This window comes from Podarcis melisellensis (genome assembly GCF_964234715.1).
Source record: "Podarcis melisellensis genome assembly, chromosome: 18".
NCBI classification, from domain to species: domain Eukaryota; kingdom Metazoa; phylum Chordata; class Lepidosauria; order Squamata; family Lacertidae; genus Podarcis; species Podarcis melisellensis.
The window spans coordinates 599801-622710 of record NC_138536.1 but is presented as its reverse complement, the minus strand read 5'-3'; the positions used below and the strand labels follow the sequence as shown (position 1 = coordinate 622710).

At 53.9% G+C, this 22910-nt stretch overlaps 1 protein-coding gene across 1 annotated transcript; it reads right to left on the bottom strand.

The window, feature by feature from the left end:
* Positions 1 to 413: 413 nt before the first annotated feature.
* On the bottom strand, positions 414 to 20835 carry SIN3B (SIN3 transcription regulator family member B). The gene is made up of 19 exons (XM_081895404.1): positions 20691 to 20835; positions 17122 to 17228; positions 15864 to 16017; positions 14732 to 15031; positions 13975 to 14118; positions 13652 to 13774; positions 13317 to 13406; positions 12411 to 12529; positions 11218 to 11425; positions 11008 to 11124; positions 9619 to 9857; positions 8598 to 8781; positions 6885 to 7662; positions 5617 to 5786; positions 4205 to 4378; positions 3965 to 4057; positions 3196 to 3290; positions 2875 to 3079; positions 414 to 1469 (listed from the first exon to the last, which is right to left on the bottom strand). Exons 1-19 carry the CDS (start codon positions 20820 to 20822, stop codon positions 1239 to 1241), a joined length of 3663 nt encoding a protein of 1220 aa, XP_081751530.1. The 5' UTR covers positions 20823 to 20835; the 3' UTR covers positions 414 to 1238.
* Positions 20836 to 22910: the final 2075 nt, after the last annotated feature.

Genomic DNA, 22910 nt, shown 5'->3' with positions numbered 1-22910 from the left:
GATTATAAATTAAATTGGTTTATTTATTTTTAAAAACAATGGGATGAAGAAATATGGCCAGTAGGAAGAGTGGGGGGTGGGCTGAGTAGAGGAGGGTTTCTCCCCCCCCATCCAAACCTTAATTGGCCCCCCCAATTAAAAAAAGAAAGAAAAGAAAAACGACACGTTAAGCCACAAAGCTACCATTTAAGTCATCGTTTCGTTAAGAGAGATTTTGGCACAGTCGGTCCCCCCTACCTTGGGAGAATAGCAGGAATGGGGGGGGGAGATATGGGGATTGGGGGGGGAGAGCCTTCCTGGAGTCCAAGGAGGGTGGAGGGGGGTCTGATATTTTTTGGAGGGGAGGTTCGAACCAATCAATTTCCTTTTTTGGGGGGGTCTTCCATTCCTTGGCAGTGATTGGAGGGAGAGAGGGGAGGGTGTCTTCCGTGGCCAAATTTGGAGGGGGGGCGCAGAGAGAGAGAAATAAAAGGACAACAGAGTCCCCCACCCCCCAAGATTATCTCGCAAAGGAAACAGAGAAACCAAGCCCCCCCCCAAAAAGAAACCACTCAGAGCAATGGCCTCCCCCCACTTTGGGACCCCAAGAAATAAACCCCTGGAGCGTCTTGGAGGTGCTGGGAGGAGGAGAAGCCCCTTGATCTTGTCCCCCCCCCAAAAAAACCCACAGCCAGGATGGTCCACAAAGTGCCCACGGTGGGAGACGGCCCCCCCTTCCAGGTGGGCTCGGCCACCCGCGCCCCCCCAACCCACCAGACGCACACAAGAGGACAGCTTTTATTTTTTGCACCAAAAAGGCCACACAGTCCGTGGGGCGGGAAGGGGGGGCGTAGAAAGGAAAGCCCCCCTTTGGTTCTCACAAGGCCTCGCGTTTGGGCGATAGGAAGTGCTCACCGTACAGTGACCGATGGGGCTGGGGGGGTCGGGAGAAAGGCCTGGCGGTGGCGGTGGGGGCTCCGAGTTTTCTCTCCTGGGTCCCTCCTTGCCATCTCCGGCCAAAACAAAGCAGTCCAAGGCCTGGAGAGCTCTGGGAAGACCCCCCTCCCAGTCCGTCCCGTGCCACGCAGGGAGGGCGCCCCAAACGAGCCGCCCCCGCCCCCCAAAGTCACAAACCAAACGGAGAAAACAACACTTGCCCCCCGCAAAGCTGGTCGGATAAATACCAGGGGTGGGCTGGCTGCAGGACACCCCCTGCGCCCCCCCTCCGGCCAGAGGGAAGGAGGGAGAAATGGGGTTGTTCAGGGGGAGGCCGGCTGGCGGCTGTACTGGACGCGGTAGCGGTTGACCGGGACGCCGTGGACGCTGAGCGTCTCGCAGGTGGTCTTGCAGGGCAGCAGGTCCTCGTCGTCGTCGCCCATCAGCCAGTCGTGGACCAGCTCCGACGCCTCGCGCCCGGCGTGCCGGCTCAGCCAGCCCAGGTGCCAGGCCTCAAAGCGCCGGTGGTAGCGCGGCAAGACTGACGGCTGTGCCTGCCGACACAGAGGGAGGGGAGGGTCACCGGCAGAAATCCCCCCCCCGCAAGCCGGGGAGCTGGACCTGAGCTCACCCACCCAAGGTCCTTCTCCTCTGTACATTTTCTCCAGAGGTCCAGAGCGGGGCCTTTACTGTGGTGGCCCCCCGCCCGTGGGATGCTATCGCCAGGTATTTACAGCGGTACCTTGGTTCCCGAATGCCAAAAATCCGGAAGTGTTCCGGTTTTGGGACGTTTTCCCAAAGTCCGGCCCCCCACCAGGTCGGAGGGACAGTGGACCGGCCCCCTGCTGAAAAGGTTTGCTGACCCGTTATATAGGCTGCAATCTTTTCTGTGAACCGCCCTGAGACTTCCAGGTATAGGGCAATATATAAACTTAAGGAATAAGCTGCATGTAAATTTTATACAGAGGTTGTCGAACGGGAGTCCGTTCGGCTTCCGAAATGGTTCAACAACCGAGGCGCGGCTTCCGATTGGCTGCACCCAACCAGAAGCCGCGTCGGACGTTCGGCTTCCGAAAAGCGTTCTAAAACCGGAACACTTCCTTCCTGGTTTTCTGCGTTTGGGAGCCGATTTGTACGGGAGCCAAGCCGTTCGGGAACCAATAATAATAATAATAATAATTTTGTATTTATACCCCGCCCTCCCTGGCCAGAGCCGGGCTCAGGGCAGCTAACACCAGTAAAATTACAGTAAAAACATAAGGGGGGGGGACCAATTTAAAATACGGGTTAAAATTTAAAACGCAGCCTCATTTTAACAGTAAGGTAAAGGTAAATGGACCCCTAACCACTAGGTCCAGTCGTCACCGGCTCTGGGGTTGTGCGCTCATCTCGCTCAAGAGGCCGAGGGAGCCAGAGTTTGTCCGCAGACAGCTTCCGGGTCATGTGGCCAGCAGGACTAAGCCGCTTCTGGCGAACCAGAGCAGCGCACAGAAACACCGTTTACCTTCCCGCCAGAGCAGTACCTATTTATCTACTTGCACTTTTTAGCGTCCTTTCGAACTGCTAGGTTGGCAGGAGCAGGGACCGAGCAACAGGAGCTCACCCCGTCGAAGGGATTCGAACTCTGACCTTCTGATCGGCAAGTCCTAGGCTCTGTGGTTTAAACCACAGCGCCACCTGCATCCCTTATTATTATTATTATTTTAACAGTAGCCCATAGATCAAAACCATAGGGGGAGGGAAACATAAGGGTCAGACCGAGCCCAAACCAAAGGCCAGGCGGAACAGCTCTGTCTTGCAGGCCCTGCGGAAAGAGGTCAAGTCCCTCAGGGCCCTGGTCTCTTGGGACAGAGCGTTCCACCAAGTCGGGGCCAGTACTGAAAAGGCCCTGGCCCTAGTTGAGAGAGACTGTACCGCTGTAAAGGTAAATGAACATAGCGCCCCCCCCTCGAGACCCACCTGCCTGGCACGTCCCAGGGCCCCCCGCCGGTACATGTAATCCTCCGCGTTCATGACGAAGAGCATTCGGTGCGTGTTGAGCTTGAACTTGCAGTCCACGTTGCAGGCGCTCTCCACCCCCACCAGCTGCTTCCAGGAGCCCCGGGCCTTGTCTCGGGCGGCCTGCACCTGGGCGCACTGCCAGCGCCGGAACTGCTTCAGGTTCCTGGGGGGCAGGAGAGAGGCAGGAGGGAGAGAGGGATGCCACCTTTGCCCACCCCAAATCCCTGCTCTGGAGGCGGGAGAAGGACCCGCCCCCTCGTGCGCCGGAGGGTCCCTCACCTCTGCAGAAAGACCGGTTTGAGGAGGAAGCCTTCGTTCTGGCCGCTGGGGGTTCCCTCCACCCCCACGTACTGCTCGACGTAGTTGGCCAAGTGCTGGAGGAGAGAGGAAAAGGCAGGAAGCAAAGGGGGGAGAAACACTCGGAGGTCTGGGGGTGGGGGCACGAGCTGGATACCCGTGGGTCAAACCGGGGTTTGTGGTTTGGTCCGCGCTAGCCCACCCGGGAGCAGGAAGGGACGGACGAAGCGCAGGTTGGCTGGGGAGCAGCAAATTGCCGTCCCAGTGCAGCTGCCAAGCTCAACCGGGGTTTGCGGCTGCGGTGTTAAACCAGGGATTGAGTCTGCTAAACAAGAGACTGAAGCTGCAGTGTTAAACCGGGGATTGAAATTGCAACGCTAAACCCAGGATTGAGTCTGCAATGCTAAACCAGGGATTGCAACTGCCATGCTAAATGCGGGGTTGCAGCTATAATGCATTGCAGCTGCCACTAAACCAGGGATTACGGCTGCCACACTAAACCAGGGCTTGCGGCTGCCAAGCTAAACCGGGCCCAACCCAGCCAGATGGGTGGGGTATAAATAATAAAATTGTTATCCTTGTTGTTTTCGGTCTTCCCAACAGCAGCAGAGAAGCGCAAGGGAGGCTGGCTGTGGTTTGCGGCCCACCCATTGGGACGCGACGCCTGAAGACAGACGCAACCGGCCGTGGGGTCCACCCCCCCATCAGGGAGGGATCTCACGGCGCGCCTGATAGGGAGGCCGGGAATCACCTGGACTTCCAGGGGGTCTTCTGTCTGGGTCTCCTCCGTATCCAGCAGCTCAATGGTCATGATCACTTGGTCCTTTCTCTGAAGGAACATCACCTGTGGGGAGGCGAGGCAAGCGCTCACACACATGGGCTCCGGCCACAAGCAGCATTCAAGGGGTCTCTCCCCAACCCCCCAGCGTGGCTGACCCCCCACTTCCGGGCAAGCCAAGCCGCAGAGGGTGGAGGGCAGGGGGTGCCGCACCTTGAAGCAATTCTCATCCGCCATGCACCGCTCGGCCTTCCACTGGTAGCTGGTCTCCTTGGCCGCCCGGACGCACTGGGAGGACAGGTTGCCGCCGGCCGCCCCTCGCTTCCGCTCGCCCAGGTAGAGCTCCACCACCTTCAGGCAGACATCGTCGCTCACCAGGTGGTGCAGCTGGAGCCAGGGGGACGGGGTCAGAATTTTAAGGTCTCATATATAGAATAAAACCTCTTAAACGCACACATATCTAAACGTATGAACCATGTGCCCGGAATAGTACAGGAGAGCAATCCTGAAGCCATTTGGACTCTCCCAATGACCTCAAATATTCTTCTGTAAGTGGGGAAAGCCTTCCCATTGCCAGATGGGCGGGGTATAAATAATAAATCATCATCATCATTATTATTATTGCTTGCAAATCCTGTCTTACAGGCGCATTTGTGTATGAATAGGGTGAGAGTGTGACCTGGATTCAGGAACTGAAGTATTAACCATCACAAAGGAATATCCAGGCTGCCCTGGATAGTGCAAATTCTTCAAACACCCTCCATACCTCCTCAAATCTCTTCTGCTTCATGCTCTGCACCTTACCTTAACAGCACACGTTAATAGATCGTTCATAGATATATATCCCACACCTCTTTATACCATTCTTCCATTTCATCGTCTGCTTGCCCCTTCCACTTCCTGGCCATCAGCTGTCCATAAATCTGTGAGCCAGTCCTTCCTAGCCTGCGAACCTTCCGCCCCGTCGTAAATCGATAACAACGCTACCTCTGGGCTTCCGGTCAGCTTTTAACCCAGGAGAGGTTTCTGTCCTCTCCTTAAACACCCTTTGTCAGAAAAATTGGACACTGCAATTCTGTGATTTGTCCTAGGCAAGGTAAAGGGTAAAGGGACCCCTGACCATTAGCTCCAGTCGTGACTGACTCTGGGGTTGCGGCGCTCATCTCGCTTTACTGGCCGAGGGAGCCGGCGTACAGCTTCTGGGTCATGTGGCCAGCATAACTAAGCTGCTTCTGGCAAACCAGAGCAGTGCACGGAAACGCCGTTTACCTTCCCGCCGGAGCGGGACCTATTTATCTACTTGCACTTGGACGTGCTTTTGAACTGCTAGGTGGGCAGGAGCAGGGACCGAGCAACGGGAGCTCACCCCGTCATTGCGGGGATTCGAACTGCCGACCTTCTGATTGGCAAGTCCTAGCTCTGTGGTTTAACCCACAGCGCCACCCGCGTCCTAGGCAGAGGCTCCCCAAACACTGGGGTCTTCCTTCCTCCGTGTGGAGCAGGGCAGGGGGCCCAGCTGCGGCCGGCCTCTGCCCCCCGCAACTCCTGTCCAGAACCCCCTTGGGGTCAGGGCCTCCCCCTGCACACCAGCGCCCCCTACCGCCCCCCCAGGAGGCGGCCGGTACCTGCCGGACGATGTTCTGCACCAGTTTGTCCATGGTGAAGCCGACGTAGGCGTGGATGGTGAACATTTCCCGCAGGGTGTCTTCGTACTGGGTGGGGTCGATGTTGCCGTCCAGCAGATTTCGCACCAGGTCCAGGAAGGCCGGGTAGTACTCCTCCAGCTCCACTTCGCCTGGCAAGAACGCACACACACACACGAGACACAAAAACCCCTCTGTGGGGTGCCAAGATGGGGCAGCCAGCATCTCAACACGCCGGGGCTCCTATTCCCCAGCCACCCATCAGGAATTCCGCACATTTGGGGGTTGGGATAGCTGATTGTTGGGGGTCCCGTCCGAATCTACAACTCTAGGATTCTGCGATTGCTTGAGTCCGGAGGGTAGGGGAGGCAGTGTGGCCAGAAGACTGCCTCGGATCGGATCAGATCAGCGGTCTGTCAAGCCCGGTGTCGCCCATGTTTCAGACTTAGGGTTGCACTGCCAGCCGTGTCTGGAGATTGGCACCTTCTGTGCACAGAGGACACTTGGCTGCTTGGGGACAGCTCTTCCCTTAAAGGCAAGCTAAGGTTCTAGTCCTCATGAATAAATAGGAACAGAAGGAGCTACCCTATCTTATCATTAGGCTATGTTATCGTTAGAAGGCTGATCGCCGAAGAATGGATGCTTTTGAATTCTGGTGCTGGAGGAGACTCTTGAGAGTCCCATGGACTGCAAGAAGATCCAACCTCTCCATTCGGAAGGAAATCAGCCCTGAGTGCTCACTGGAAGGACAGATCCTGAAGCTGAGGCTCCATTACTTTGGAGAAGAGAAGACTCCCTGGCAAAGACCCTGATGTTGGGAAAGATGGAGGGCGCAAGAAGGGGACGAAGGAGGATGAGATGGTGGGACGGTGTTCTCGAAGCGACCAGCATGAGTTTGACCAAACTGCGGGAGGAAGTGGAAGACAGGAGGGCCTGGCGTGCTCTGGTCCAGGGGGTCACCAAGAGGCGGACACCACTAAATCTTATCATTATTATCATAGCTGCCACCAGCGTGACGTGAGCGAGCGCCACACCAGTTTCGGACAATCGCAATTACCGCCCGCCTCTAGCTAGGAGGGCCGAGCGGCGAGGCCACTTCCCACATCCTCCGTGACCCCCCTTTCCCCCTCCCTGGCCTCGCTGGGTGCCAGAATCTGAGAGCCCACCTTCTCCCTGGTCCCTGGCCAAACGCAGACCTCCTTCCCCACGCCCTCCTTCCCCACGCCCTCCTTCCCCGCCGCCCTGCTTACTGGGCTGCTTGAGGCGCAGTTCCATGGCCGGGTCATTGGCCCTCTCCTTGCGGCCGTCGCAGAGCAGTTTCTCCCTCTCCTTCTCGGCCCGGAACTCCAGGAGCTGCTTCTGCGCCTGCCGGTAGATCTTGAGCAGCCGGGAGCAGAGCGTCTGGTGCAGCCGCAAGAAAAAGTACCAGTTGTTGTTGGCGAAAAACAGCGCGTAGACGTTGTCCAGAGAGCGGCGCGGCCGGGCAGAGGAGGGGGCGGGGGGAGAGGCCGCCGCCGCTGCGCCCTCCGAGCCGCCGCCGCCACTGCCCTTCTCCCTGGCGAGCGCAGGGGGGTTCCTCTTGCGCAGCTCGTGCCCCTCCGGGGCGGGGGGCTTCTCGTCGGCGGGGGGCGTCCTTTTCCGCAGCTCGTGGGCTGCCTCCGGGGCGGCGGAGGAAGGGGGCAGCGGCTTGTCCTCCGCCGGGGGAGCCCTTTTGCGCAAGTCGCGGGCGTCTGGCGGGGGTGGAGGGGCGGGGGGCCGCTTGGGGCTGCCCTTGGCGGCCTCGGGCACCTCTTCCGGGGCGGGGGGCGGGGGGTCATGGCCGGGGGGCTGGGAGAAGAAGAGGTCGGGGACGAAGCGGTGGACGATCTGCCAGATGGTGGCTTGGTCCTCCTTTTGGATGGTGGGCTGGCGCTTGACGTAGTAGCCCACCAGGGCAGCCGCATCCTCCAGGATCTGCTGGTCCTCGTAGACGAAGATGAGGTGCGGCTCATTCAGGGCGCCCCGTCCCTCAGAGTGCTGCTCCTGGTGCTGGAGGTTTGAGAGAGAGATGGACTTAACAACATCTTTATTGTCACAGAACAATGAAACTGAAAAATCTACATAAAACTTTCAGAAACCCCTAACAACTCTGAAACCCCATTTTAAAATACAAAGGAAAGCACGCTTCCCTGTATCGTAAGGGGATGAACCTTTGCTTAGAAACACCGGAAAAAGGACCAATTTGAGGGAATGATTACTGCAGTCATTTTATTATAATATATACTCCGCCCATCTGGATGGGTTTCCCCAGCTCCCAATAGAATCCTAAAAACACAGTAAAAGATCAAACATTAAAAGCTTCCCTAAACAGAGCTGCCTTCAGATGTCTTCTAAAAGCCAGATGGTTGTGGATTTCCAGGGCATCTTGTGGGAGGATGTTCCACAAGGCGGGTGCCACCACCGAGAAGGCCCTCTGCCTGGTTCCCTGTAACTTGGCTTCTCGCAGTGAGGGAACCGCCAGAAGGCCCTCGGAGCTGGACCTCAGTGTCCAGGCAGAACGATGGGGGTAGAGATGCTCCTTCAGGTCTACTGGGCCTTTGAGGCTGTTTAGGGCTTTCAAGGTCAGCACCAACACTTTGAATTGCGCTTGGAAACGTCCTGGGAGCCAATGTAGGTCTTTCAGGACCGGTGTTATATGGTCTCCACTCCCAGTCCGCAGCCTAACTGCCACTTTCTGGATTAGTTGCAGTTTCCGGGTCACCTTCAAAGGTAGCCCCACATAGAGCGCATGGCAGTAGTCCAAGCGGGAGATAACCAGAGCATGCACCACTCTGGCCAGAGGCGAGAAACTGAGCCTCTAGTTTCATCCGCCCTGTCCTGTGGAACTCCCTGCCACCAGAGATTCCGGCAGGCGCCTCCGCTGCCGACTCTTGAAGCCTCCCATGCAAGGGGGGAATGTGGCCCTGAGAGGCCCCCGCACCCACCTCGTCGTAGACGCTCTCGATCTCGTTGAGGAGGCTCTTGGAGCGCAGGGCCTTGGTGTCGTTCTGCTTGAAGTTGACGGCCTGGTGGTCGAGGGACTTCAGGTAGGCCTTCTCGTACTGCTCCCGCCAGATCTTGTTGAAGCCCTGCTGGGCCTCCCGCCACTCCTCCTCCTTCGCCTTCAGCCTGCGGGGCGGGCGGACGGAGAGGAGAGGAGGCGAAGGTGAGACTGCAGGAAGATGCGGGCGCCGAGCCCAACCTGGCCACCACCCTCCTTGCCCCCCGGTTTTTTAAATATACAAATCAATACATAATCGACAAATACCTACATTGATAACTTCTATATAGATCAAATAACAGCAGACTCTTTCATCTCAACATACGCAAAAAGAAAAAGAAGAAGAAGACAAAAGAAAAAGACAAAACAAAGACAGTAACAAAATCAAATCAGAAAGATTCAATCTGCATTGTCCAATTCAATATGATTCAGGGCTCTTGTGGCCTTTCTCATATATACCTTTACATATAAATCGAATCTCTTATCCTCTATTTATTGTGATGTGGTAGACTTCCATCTACCTTGTAACGGTTCGTTTCACCTTACTAAAAAAAATCCCCTGTATTTAATATTTTCTCCTCGTCTTGGTATGCGGAAACGACGTATCCCTATTTACGGAGTTGCAGTGCTACCTCGGGTTAAGTCCTTAATTCGTTCCGGAGGTCCGTTCTTAACCTGAAACTGTTCTTAACCTGAAGCACCATTTTAGCTAATGGGGCCTCCCATTGCTGCGCTATTTCTGTTCTCATCCTGAAGCAAAGTTCTTAACCTGAAGCACTATTTCAGGGTTAGCGGAGTCTGTAACCTGAAGCGTCTGTAACCCGAGGAACCACGGTATTCGAAGCACAACCAAATCTTAGAGGTGGAAGCTTATTTCCTTAAGCAATGGCTGAAACATTCCCACTCTTTTAAAAAAATATATTATCTATTGGCTTATTTCTTCTGTCGTTTTTGGAATGGCTCACCTCTTGAGGACGATGGGGACGGCCGAGAGCGGGTTCTTCTTGAGGCTCTCGATGATCTCGGGCGCCTTGTCGCCGTAGATGCGGTAGATGGCGCGCCTCTGGATGACCTCGGAGGTGCCCCCCAGGCAGTCGTCCAGGCGGAACTTCTCCTGGTCCTCCAGCGACATGCGGCTCAGCTTCTTCTGCACGCTCTCCAGCACCCGGATCGTGGCCAGGTTCGTCTCCAGGACCACGTCCAGCTGGGCGGGGGAAGAGCGAGAAACGTGAGAAACGGGGGGGGGGGTGTGCACACCACGACCCGGCTCCCCCCGTCAGGAGCGCCGGGAAGAAAAACAAACTTGGGGGCTTCCTGCCCTCGTGGAGACCCCAGACGTCCCAGGATAATGAGATAAAAAAAGGTGTTTCAAGGTGGCGTCAAACACCCCCTCCCCATGACCCGGATATTTTCTTTTTATGATATACGATATACGAGATCTTTATTGTCATTGTCCCATGCAGAACAATGAAATTGAAAAACTACATAAAACCACATAAAACATTCAAACCCCCCCTAAAAACTCTGAAACGCCATTTTAAAATACACTATACCATAGAGACCCCTTATGCTGCGTTTAGAACCAAAGTTTTAGGGGTTATGGAAACGGACATAGCGAAAGAGTTGGTTTTTTTACGTATTTGGTGGCAGCAGCAAGAATATTGCATGCTCAAAGAGGGAGAGAATATTGCATGTTGAAAGAGGGAAGGAATATTGCATGACTCTGGAGGAAGTAGGAGGGAAGGTTAATTAAGAGCGCCTTCACTCCAAGAATGGTGATCATTAATGATCACAGCAAACGAACGACGCAGCCATTAAAATGGTAAGAGGCAATAATTGCTTTGGTGGTGGTAATAATAATAATAATAATATTTATACCCTGTCCATCTGGCTGGGTTTCCCCAGCCACTCTGGGCGTCTCACAACAGAACACTAAAAACAGAATAAAACTTCAAACAGTAAAAACTACCCTAAACAGGGCGGCCTTCAGATGTCTTTTAAACATCAGGTAGCTGTTTATTTCCTTGACATCTGATCGGAGGGAGTTCCACAGGGCGGGGGCCACCACCGAGAAGGCCCTCTGCCTGGTTGCCTGTAACTTGGCTTCTTGCTGGGAGGGAACCGCCAGAAGGCCCTCGGGAGGAGGACCCCGGTGTCCGGGGTGGAGACACTCCTTCAGATATACTGGACCGAGGCTGTTTAGGGCTTTGAAGGGTTATGCACGGCCAAAGTGGAAGCGGTTTCCCTGAAGCCTGACACCCCCCGGGGACTGAGCCAGCCTTGAGGAAGGACCTGGGGCCCTCCGCCCCCCAAGCAGGAGCCCCAAGCCTGCCCACGTGGCCGGGGGCACCCACCTCAAAGCGTTCGTCCTCGCACCGGTGCAGCTGTTCCTCGTAGGGGGTCTTCTTGGAGCTGACAAAGGTGGAGTCCTCGGACCAGGAGGGGAAGGAGACCCAGGTGTCGTTCAGCACCTGCGGGGGCGAGAGGGGGCGCCCTCAGTCCAGGGGAGTCTCCGGGACGCCCCACTGCCGCCGCCTTCCTTCTGCCGATCGCCCCCGGCCTACCTCTTTGCAGATGGCCGTCCTTCCGCTGCACTTGGGCTGCTGATAGGTCTTGGGCAGCGCCCGGTAGCTGGAGCCGATGCGCTTGCAGGAGGCGTAGTCGATCTCGCGGCAGACGCCGTCCCCCGAGCGGTCCGCCATGGGGGAGGCGAAGGAGAGCTCCTTCACACCCAGGAAGGACTTGAACTGAGCAAAAAGCTCCGGGAATTTCCTGCGGGAAGGAAGGTGAGGAGGGGGAAAGGTGGGCTGTGAGCGGTGGGACCCCTTGGAGGTGCGGCAGGGAATCGAATCGGGAAACTTGGGGAAGGCGCAGCCAACGGGCACCAAACTGGCGACGTTTTGCCTGCGGACTCTGCTAAAGAAACTCACGAGGGACGGGAATGAACGCAAGGTTTCTTAACCGAGGGGCAGAATTGTTATGTGTCAAAAGTGTGCATGGGGGAGAACAAAAATTTGGGGTGTTTTATGTGCAGCCGAGCTGACGTTTTCAGCGAGACACCAGAGAGGGCAGGCAGTGACTCTATCAAGAAATGGAACCTTTTTAGAAATTTGCCCCTGAAGGTTCGGTTCTGGCTATTGCCATCTACTTTTGCTTTCTTTCGCATGCCGGGGGTTTTACGCTCTCTTAACGTAAATATATTGGGGTAAGGTAAAGGTAAAGGGACCCCCTGACCATTAGGTCCAGCCGCGGACGACTCTGGGGTTGTGGCGCTCATCTTGCTTTATTGGCCCGAGGGAGCCGGTGTCCAGCTCCTGGGTCATGTGGCCAGCAGGACTAAGCCGCTTCTGGCGAACCAGAGCAGCGCACGGAACACCATTTCCCTTCCCGCCGGAGTGGTACCTATTTATCTACTAGCATTTTGATGTGATTTTGAACTGCTAGGTTGGCAGGAGCAGGGACCGAGCAACGGGAGCTCACCCCGTCATTGCGGGGATTCAAACTGCCGACCTTCTGATCGGCAAGTCCTAGGCTCTGTGTAAATTTGCTTTGAGACGTCGCTTTCCCATGTGGAAAGCTATGCGTAAACACAAACGACAAGGAAACTGGGAAAGAGGCGAAGTGTTTTCTGGGAAGTTTGGGAGGGGACAGTGTTCTCCCTCCCTCCCTCCTTGCCAAATCGACCAAGAGGAAGCTGTCCGCTTCTGCCTGGCTGCCCCTCCGGCAGCCCCCCAACTCAACACAGCCCCCCACTTACCCCAGAAAGGGGGTGACCAGCTGGAGAAGCTCGGAGCCCGAGACCAGCTCCTGGTTGAAGAGGGCGATGCACCGAAGGAAATTCTCGTACACCTCCTGGCTCTTCAGGACTCGCCGAACCTGAGCGGAAGAACCAGCCGGGGATGGGAGGGGGCAAGTCAGGGCTGGGCAGCTCAGTGGTTAGAGCACCCGCTTGCAGAGACGGGAGGGACCCCTAGGCCTGTCCCCAGCCATGCAGAATCCACAACAGCAGCGTCCCTGGCAAATGGCTGTTCTGCTTTGCTCCAGGCAGGGCTGCGAAAGGACCCCCCCACCCAGACCTGACCGACTGTTCTGGGGTCTCAGGGAGGAAAGGCCTGTCTGTCCACCCCTCCTTTGGCAGAGTTATGTAGGTTGGAGGTTCAGGGGGCCTCCGCTGTGCCCCCACACGCCTTTTCACCATCATCATCATTTTTTATTTGTATGCCACCTTTCCACAGTTAAAAAAACAACGCTCAAGGCGGCTTGCAGCGTGACAAGATTTACTGTATTTTTTGCTCTACAAGACTCCCTTTTTCCCTCCTAAAAAGTAAGGGGAAATGTGTGTGCGTCTTATGGAGCGAATGCAGGCTGCGCAGCTATCCCAGAAGCCAGAACAGCAAGAGGGATTGCTGCTTTCGCTGCGCTGTGATCCCTCTTGCTGTTCTGGCTTCTGAGATTCAGAATATTTCTTTCCTTGTTTTCCTCCTCCAAAAACTAGGCGCATCTTGTGCGTCTTATAGAGCGGAAAATACGGTACATAGTTATGAAAGTCATAAACAATAAATAAACCACATCAAAAAAACGCATAACCAAACGGGAAACCATTTCCACAGAAATCTAAATCTGAAATTTCACACACACCCGGCCTCCGTGCCGGACGACCCACCTTGTCGAAGAAGGAGAACTCCTGCAGGCTGCCGTACTTGCCCACCGCCGCCACCGAGAGGTCCTTCGTCCCCCGAAGCTTCATCTTCTTCTGCCGGGGGGGGGGGGGGGGAAACACGCACGTATGTGTGGGCTCGTGCGAGCACGCTTCCGTGTTTCACGAGCGGGGCTCGATGCTGCTCAATAGCCCACCCTGAGCGGACCCCACCAAAACCCGCCAGTCTCCCCTGGAAAGAATGTGTCAAACTCCCTGCGGTCCAGCTGAGCCCCCAGAAGGCTCCCTGGTCTCCCCACCCCTCCAGCCCCCCCCCCCGCCTCCACGTCCGGGTCGGATACCTTGGCCGGGCCGGGCACGGGTCGAAGCAACAGGGGCCTGGAACGTTTCTTACTGTGCTCCATGTGCTTCTCGTGCTCAAGCTTGGAGATGTTGTTGGCGTCGCAGGGTCCGTTCCCCGTGAACTGCGGAGAAAGGTGGAGGAGCCTCAGCGAGCAGGAAAAGGGGGAAGGAGAGAGGGACAGGGGGCAGCAGCAGGGGGACACCCCCCACTCCTTTGCAGGGAGGGGGTCCCAGGCTCTGTCCCCGACAGCATCTCCCAGGAAACCCCAGTGTTCTCAGAGGGGTTTCCCGGCCACCGGCTTCCCCCCCTCCTGCCACGTACCAGAGACCTCTTTGCCTCGGGAAGGAACTGCCCGAATTCGGAGAGCAGGTCCTCTTGGCCCCGGAAGAGGTTGGCCACTTCGGTGAAGACCTCCTCCTCCGACATGCCCCGGAAGGGGCGGCCTTTGGTGCTCAGCTGTTCTTTCTGAGAAGAGAGAGAAGGGGGGAGAAAGGGGTCAGCGTCGAGGGACGGGGGCCCCAGTTTGCGGGCAGAACGGGTGAGGCAGAGGCGGGCAGCCCCCCCCCAAAACCGGCACATGAAAAAGGGACAGTATTTAGAACTCGCTAAAATGACAGAGTTAACCAGAAGTACATTGATAGATAAGGTTGAGGAGGAATGGGAATGCTTTTAAAAATTGCTTGGATCAATACGGTTCTTCTCTTTCTTCTCTCTCTCTCCTTTTACTTCTTTTAAACAATACACGTTTATCCTAGATTTCTTGACCATTTAATTACGTATATTGTTATAGCTATCTTAAGTCTAAGAATATCTAATATAAGATTAGTTTATCTTTTGTTTTCCTTTTGGTACGTAATGTCTCCTGTGGAAATGAACAACTAAACTAAACTAAACAACTAAACTAACCAACTAAACTAAACTAAAAGCTAAACACTAAACTAAAATAAAACGGTGGCAACTTATATCCAGGTCGGGCGAGGCAGCCCACAGCCCACACCATGCGCACCAACCAGGGTTATGTTTTGGGTTTTTTGTTTCCTGACCCCGGAACGCCATGGGGAGAGAGGAGACCTTTCACCTGGTACGTGTGAAGGATCTCCAGGAAAGACCGGTAGATCTCGGGGTGGTCCAGGAAGCGGGTCTTGATCTTGTTGACGTAGCTGATGGCGTTGTTGAACTCCACCGAGTCCGACTCCAGAGGCACCTGCAGCCGGCAGTCGTCCTTGCAGGGCTGTTGTTGCTGCGGCTGCGGCTGCTGGTGGGGCTGCTGGTGGCAGAAGTCCTCTGGGCAGTCGCCGTGGTTGTGGGCGTTCTCCTGGCAGTAGTGCAGGATGAGGCCGGAGCCCGAGAGGGGGCTTTGGACGGGGTCCAGGGACACCTAGGAGGAGAGAGGGAGTTGGGGGTCAGCGGCGGCTGAACACGGGTTGTGTGTGTGTGTGTGTGTGCCTGGGTGGTCCTTGTTGCCTTGCTCCCGTGTTGTGGGGGGGGGGCAAGCTAGACGACACCAAAGCCCCTTCTATTTGATTTGGACCTGTTTTTCGGAGTGAATTTAATTATTGTTTCATTTTATACGAACGTTATGTGTCTGATGTTTGCCACCCTGAGCCCGACTTTGGCCGGGGAGGGCGGGATATAAATAAAAGTTGTTTATGATGATGATGATGATGAAACTCTTGTGCCCACCTGCCCCTTCCTCTGCCAGCTGCTCCTCGCCCTGCGCTGAGACCAGGGGTCAGCAAACCTTTTCTGACCTTGCTTCGGACTCAGTCTGACCCTTATCTTTCCCTCCCTTTATGGTCTTGCTTTATCAGCTACTTTAAAACGAGGCTGCATTTTAACCTGTATTCTAATTTGGGTTTTTTCCTTTTCTTCCCCCTCCCCTTTCCCCCCTATTATGTTTTTACTGTGATTTTATTGGTGTTAACCGCCCTGAGCCCGGCTCTGGCCGGGGAGGGTGGGGTATAAATAAAATTTATTATTATTAATATTGTTATAAAAGACTGAAAATGGTTAACCATGGAAAGGCAGAGGGAAGTCTATAAAGATTCAGGGAATGCTGACGATTAAGTCTGCTGCTTGAACTTAAATGTGTAGTGTAAAAGTGAATAAAAAATGTCTGTTTTAAAAGGAGGTTGGGGTGGGAATAAATCTCCCCGTAGGAATGAGTGGATATGGTCAAAGAAAACCCCAAGCCCGCTTTCTGGTCTAACCTGGCCGGCCAGAGGTGCCTGGATGCTCAACTTCCCGTTCTTGGGGATCTCGATCCGGTAGCCCAAAGGCAGGAAGGCGTTGAAGCCGATGATGAGGTCCGGGTGCTCATGGAACAGCTGCGAGACGCGGCGGATGACGCCGGGGGTGTCGATGCTGAAGACAAGGGGGGTATAAAAACAATCAAGGATTTTTTAAAAAAATAAAATAAACCAATTTTTTTTTATTTAAATCAGATTTTTAAAATAAAATGCTTTTGGAGGGAAAACATTTCTAAAGGCTTTCTCTTCCAAGTTACATTATAGCCCAAAGGCTATTCGTCAGGAAATAAGGATTTGTTTTAAGTTTTTCACGTTTGTCTTTTCTAATTGTTTAGCCACATCAGTTAGCGAACATGGATACATAAGCTACAACGTCATTGTTTTAGTTAAACAAATTGTCTAAATTGCTATTAAGGAAATGATTGTTTTTCTCCTTCCAATAAAGTACAGCAGAAAAGTTGGCCAAATGTACACAGTTAACTCAGTGGGGGTTTTTTTCCTGGGGGGGGGGACGTATACCCCTAAACATTTTGTGAATCTAAGTTTGGCCTCATTGAGGGGCAGTATTTCAATAGTAGGAAAATGAGAGTACCCTGGAACATTTTTTTTTAGGAAAAAAAAGCACTGAATTAACTTATTAAACCTCCCCATAATTTGATAATTATCTGCCTATGTATTTCTGATAGTACAACCAAATCGGTCATTTTTGACAGAGCTGTAAAAACGACTCTGAAAATCGATTATCCCCAAAACGAAAACTTCATCTGTAAATATTAAGATGGTGCCAGCCAGAATGAAGTCTTTCTGTAAAGAAAATAATGATTTCAATCGAGCCTTACTGACTAACGATTTGATTTAAATCCAATCCACCCTGGTTAGGCGCGAGGCAGGACCCAAAATGAGGGTGGGAGGGAGATTTTGGGGGGTGTTCGATGGGCAATGAAGAGGCCGGGACCCCCCATTCAGGTGCAATTCCCGTTCCCCTCGTTTCCGCCCTTTGGTTTAAAAATCCAGCACCGGATTTATGAATATGTTATTATTGATTATGTGGTTCACTGTGTTTTGTTGCTGGTAAAAAAGAAAAATTTAAATAAAGTAAATAAAACGTTCCAAGGTAACACTGGGAAAAAATTAATCTGCTGCCGGCCGGGGCGCTTCGTGGGTTGGGGGGCTGCGTAAAGATGGGGAGAGGGGCCCGGACCCCCTCCGAAACCGTTACCTCTGACTCTTGAACTCTTTCATGATCTCCAGGAATCCGTTGTAGGTGGCCGGGTCACTGCCAAAGCGGATCTTCACCTGGTCCAGGTAAGAGAGGGCATCTTCGACCTGCGGGAGAATTATTTTAGGGGAAGGCATCAAGGGGCCCTGACCTCCGTGGGCCCGGGAGGGGAGAGGCGGCTGCCCCACCCGTGGCAAGGAACTGGGCTCCGTGGGTCGAAGCCGGGCTGAGAGCGGCTAACCACAGTAAAAATAACACAGTTCACATAAAATCGCAATCAATTCATTGAAATACATTCTCAAATCAATTCAGAATCAATTTAACGGCAACCATTGGGCTAGAGTGCTATGAGGATTACAGAAAGAGGGGGTCAGGCTGGCCAAAGGCCTGGGGGAACAGCTCTGTCTCGCAGGCCCTGCAGGGATTCGGGGAGAGAGCAGCCTCTGCTTTCAAACAGGGCTGTGGTGGGGTAGCTGCCCCCTTTTATGTGTTCGGAGACCCCGAAACGCAGCCCCTTCTGCCCGCTAGGCTTCGGCTTCCCCTTCCCGGGGGAGCCCCAAACCGAACCTGCCTCTTGCCCCCCAAGACCCCCTCTGACGAGGCTGCAAATCCTCTCCCCCAAATCCTCGCCAAGCCAGCCCCCTCTATGGCGGCCGCAGACTGCTGAGTAAGTGCTCGCAGGATCGGTCTGGAAGTAATCCAGATCAAACGTGCAAGAAGCTGGCAGATAAAGCGGTCCGCTCTCTGCAGCTACATCTGCATTTTGAGGTGGGGGAAGGAAATATATCTATGCGCATTAAGCTGAAAATCTCTTATTCTTTACAGTCCGGGATCGGTTCTCTGGTGAATGTATTTACCCGGATCAGCGTTCTTGCGGCTCAGCAGCCGCCGCACCTACTTTGCGGCAGGTCCTACTGAGATCCGAGGGGCTTACTCCCCGGGAAGTGGGGCCAGGCCTTCAGAGGGGGTTTGCGATACGGAAAAAGTAAAATGGAAAGACTAATGGGGGTAAACCCAACGTTTTAAACGCTAAATCCCGCAACTGACGCACGTTCGACTTATGCATGATTCAGCTATATGCGCAATTTTAAAAATGCAAAACTACAAAATAAATAAAAGGTGTGGTGAAAATGGGTAGGTTTCCAGGAGAGGGGAGATGATATTATTATTATTATTATTATTATTATTATTAATATACCCACAGGTCTCGGGGAGGATCACAGAATAAAATCAGACTAGGAAACCACAAAATACAGAATCAGAATAAAAATAACAGGCGCCTTTGGCAATCCCAGCCACTCTAGAACCCAAAGCGTCCTGACTATATGCAGTTTCGGCTTTGGGCCTGACCCCCCCAGAACGCAACTCCCAACATAAGTTGTAGGTTTACTGTATATGTTTAACAGCAACAACCACAATATGTCCCCATCAGCTGTTTCAAACACAGAGTTCTCCCTACAGGAATGATTTGAAATAATTCCACATATGTATGGACACAACATTTAGCCATATTTAATTAAAGATATCCCCCCTTTTATTCTTATTACTCGAAAGCTAAATTTCCAAGTGGTTTTGCTGGAAGCTTTGCGAATGAGCGCCCTTTAATGCGGGTGTATACATAATTCGGGTTGCATCCCAAACGACTTATACTCAAGAGTAGCACCGTTGAAATTAATGGGCATAACTCGCTTGGTTCCATTAATTTCAGGGGGTCTACCTCGAGTAAAACGTTGGATGCAAACCAATGTAAAGGAACTTGGGGGGAGGCAAAGAAAGGAGGGTGGCATTATCCAGAATGCAAAGCAAGAGGAGAGGGTTGGGGAGCAAGGAGAAAGCGAGAGGCGAGTGCGAAGGCTTCGCAAGAGACTCTCAATCGAAGGGTTGTGGGTTCGAGTCCCGAGTTTGGCAAAAGTTTCCCGCGTTGCAGGGGGTAGGGCTGGATGACCCTCAGGGGTCCCTTGCCAATTGACCATTCTGTGATTCTACCTCCGTTAGAGAAAAACACCCACACGTTTACCTGCCGAAAAGGGACTGGGGTGCAGTAGGGAAGCTTTCAAGGTCTGATGTTTTAATGTTTTGGAGTTTGCTCCAAGCCGCCCAGAGGGGCTACAGCAACCCAGTCAGATGGGCGGCGTATAGTAATAACAATTATTATTATTATTATTATTATTAGGGGGTGGAAACGAAAAACTGGAGAGGGGGAAGTTTTAGGGAGGGGGGTGTTCCCATACAGCAATATAATGCAAAGGAAAAGGAAGGGGGGTTGTTTGGGGAAGAAAGCAAAGGGGCTTTTTGCAAGGAAGTCTGCGATGGGGTTGGTCTAATGCATGCAGCTATTATTGATCATAACAACAATAATCCTAATATTCTCAATTGGATGGGGTCAGGCATGCAGCCATTAATATACTCAGGGGGGTGGGGGGGCTCATCTAAGGCATGCATCCAGGAAGAAGAAGAAGATACTCAGGACAGCCGACCCTCTAAAACCACAGCTAAAATCCCCAAATTGCCTGATTAAAACCAAAACCAAAACCCCAAGCTACGTGCCGCTTGTCCAGACCTATTTGCAAACTTCTCCCTGCATGGAGAAGAGAGGGCAAAAAACTCATCCTTATCCCCCCCCCCTCTTGCAAAGGAGGAGAGCTCTTTTTCCCTTTCCTTTTTTATTTGGGGGGGGGCGATTTTGGTGTTCAGGTCTTTCCCTGCCAATGCCTGAAGATGCAGCCTTTCTTTGGGGGGGGGAGTCTTTTCCCTAGCAAGAGCTGCAGGAGGGCAGAGGGTGGGGGGTCTCTGTGCTTATTCAGCCCCCCTTGAAACCCCACTCCGACCACATACTGGGGAGGGTGTCTTTTTTGCGTGGGGGGGTGTTAAATGCCCCACTCCTCTGTGGGGGGGGTTGTCTTTTTCCTAGCAATAGCTGCAGGGGGTGTCTCTGTGCTTATTCAGCCCCCTTGCAGGAAGGGGGGACCCCAAGAGGGAAACCCCACCCCATATTGGGGGTGTCTTTTTGTGGGGGGGGGGTTTAAAGGCCCCACTCCTCTGTGGGGGGGGTGTCTTCTCCCTAGCAAGAGCTGCAGGAGGGCAGAGAGTGGGGGGTCTCTGCCTATTCAGCCCCCTTGCAGGAAGGGGGGACCCCAAGAGGGAAACCCCACCCCATATTGGGGGTGTCTTTTTTGTGGGGGGGGGTTTAAAGGCCACACTCCTCTCTGGGGGGTGTCTTTTCCCTAGCAAGAGCTGCAGGAGGGCAGAGGGTGGGGGGTCTCTGTGCCTACTCAGCCCCCCTTGCAGGAAGGGGGGGGCCTCAGAGAGGGAGACCCCACTCCCACCCCATACTGGGGGGTGTCTTTTTTGCGTGGGGGCCCCACTCCTCTGGGGGGGTTGTCTTCTCCCTAGCAAGAGCTGCAGGAGGGCAGAGAGTGGGGGGTCTCTGCCTATTCAGCCCCCCTTGCAGGAAGGGGGGACCCCCAACGGGAGACCCCACCCCATATTGGGGGTGTCTTTTTTGTGGGGGGTGTTAAAGGCCCCACTCCTCTGTGAGTGGGGGGGTGGCCCCCTCCCCCCGGACTCACGTGGACGGGGAGCTTCTCCGAGGCGGGGGGCGCCGCTCCCCCCATCCTGCCCCCCATCCTGGGCCCGCCGCCGCCGCTGCTGCTGCTGCTGCTGCTCCCCCGGCCGCCGCCGCCGCCGCCCCCCGCCGCCATGTTGGCGCGCCTCCGCCTCCCCTCAGCCCCGCGGCCGCGCGCGCGCTCCGGAGCCAGGCCGCGCGCTTGCGTCACCACGCAGCAGCACGTCGCGAAACGTCTTAAGGGTAGGCGGGGAACGGAAAGAAGGCGGAACCTTTGTGGCGAGGGGAGAGGGAGGAGGCCGGAAGGAAAAGGGGACCGGACCAAAACAATAAAAGGACCGGATGGGAGGGAGGAGGGGGAAGCCGGAAGGAGGGGGAAAGGGAAGAGAGAGGGGGAGAGGGCTAGAGCGGCCCAGGCAGAGAGGAGCAGTAGAGAGGGGAGGAGGGAGCGGGTCTCATAGGCCACAGAGCTATGAAAAGTATAGAGGGGTATCAGAGGTCGAATTGAGGGAAGTGTGGCCATAGAGCTATGAAAAGTGCAGAGGGGTCTCAGAGGTCGAATTGAGAGAAGTGTGGCCATAGAGCTATGAAAAGGGTAGAGGGGTCTCAGAGGTCGAATTGAGAGAAGTGTGGCCATAGAGCTATGAAAAGGGTAGAGGGGACTCAGAGGTCGAATTGAGAGAAGTGTGGCCATAGAGCTATGAAAAGGGTAGAGGGGCCTCAGAGGTCGAATTGAGAGAAGTGTGGCCATAGAGCTATGAAAAGGGTAGAGGGGCCTCAGAGGTCGAATTGAGAGAAGTGTGGCCATAGAGCTATGAAAAGGGTAGAGGGGTCTCAGAGGTCGAATTGAGAGAAGTGTGGCCATAGAGCTATGAAAAGGGTAGAGGGGCCTCAGAGGTCGAATTGAGAGAAGTGTGGCCATAGAGCTATGAAAAGGGTAGAGGGGACTCAGAGGTCGAATTGAGGGAAGTGTGGCCATAGAGCTATGAAAAGGGTAGAGGGGCCTCAGAGGTCGAATTGAGGGAAGTGTGGCCATAGAGCTATGAAAAGGGTAGAGGGGTCTCAGAGGTCGAATTGAGAGAAGTGTGGCCATAGAGCTATGAAAAGGGTAGAGGGGACTCAGAGGTCGAATTGAGAGAAGTGTGGCCATAGAGCTATGAAAAGGGTAGAGGGGACTCAGAGGTCGAATTGAGAGAAGTGGGGGCCATAGAGCTATGAAAAGGGTAGAGGGGTCTCAGAGGTCGAATTGAGAGAAGTGGGGGCCATAGAGCTATGAAAAGGGTAGAGGTGTCTCAGAGGTCGAATTGAGGGAAGTGGGGGCCATAGAGCTATGAAAAGGGTAGAGGGGTCTCAGAGGTCGAATTGAGAGAAGTGTGGCCATAGAGCTATGAAAAGGGTAGAGGGGTCTCAGAGGTCAAATTGAGAGAAGTGGGGGCCATAGAGCTATGAAAAGGGTAGAGGGGTCTCAGAGGTCGAATTGAGAGAAGTGTGGCCATAGAGCTATGAAAAGGGTAGAGGGGCCTCAGAGGTCGAATTGAGAGAAGTGGGGGCCATAGAGCTATGAAAAGGGTAGAGGGGTCTCAGAGATCGAATTGAGGGAAGTGGTGGCCATAGAGCTATGAAAAGGGTAGAGGGGTCTCAGAGGTCGAATTGAGAGAAGTGTGGCCATAGAGCTATGAAAAGGGTAGAGGGGTCTCAGAGGTCGAATTGAGAGAAGTGTGGCCATAGAGCTATGAAAAGGGTAGAGGGGACTCAGAGGTCGAATTGAGGGAAGTGTGGCCATAGAGCTATGAAAAGGACAGAGGGGTCTCAGAGGTCGAATTGAGAGAAGTGGGGGCCATAGAGCTATGAAAAGGGCAGAGGGGACTCAGAGGTCGAATTGAGAGAAGTGGTGGCCATAGAGCTATGAAAAGTATAGAGGGGTCTCAGAGGTCGAATTGAGAGAAGTGGGGGGCCATAGAGCTATGAAAAGGGTAGAGGGGTCTCAGAGGTCGAATTGAGGGAAGTGTGGCCATAGAGCTATGAAAAGGGTAGAGGGGTCTCAGAGGTCGAATTGAGGGAAGTGTGGCCATAGAGCTATGAAAAGTGTAGAGGGGTCTCAGAGGTCGAATTGAGAGAAGTGTGGCCATAGAGCTATGAAAAGTGTAGAGGGGACTCAGAGGTCGAATTGAGAGAAGTGTGGCCATAGAGCTATGAAAAGGGTAGAGGGGTCTCAGAGGTCGAA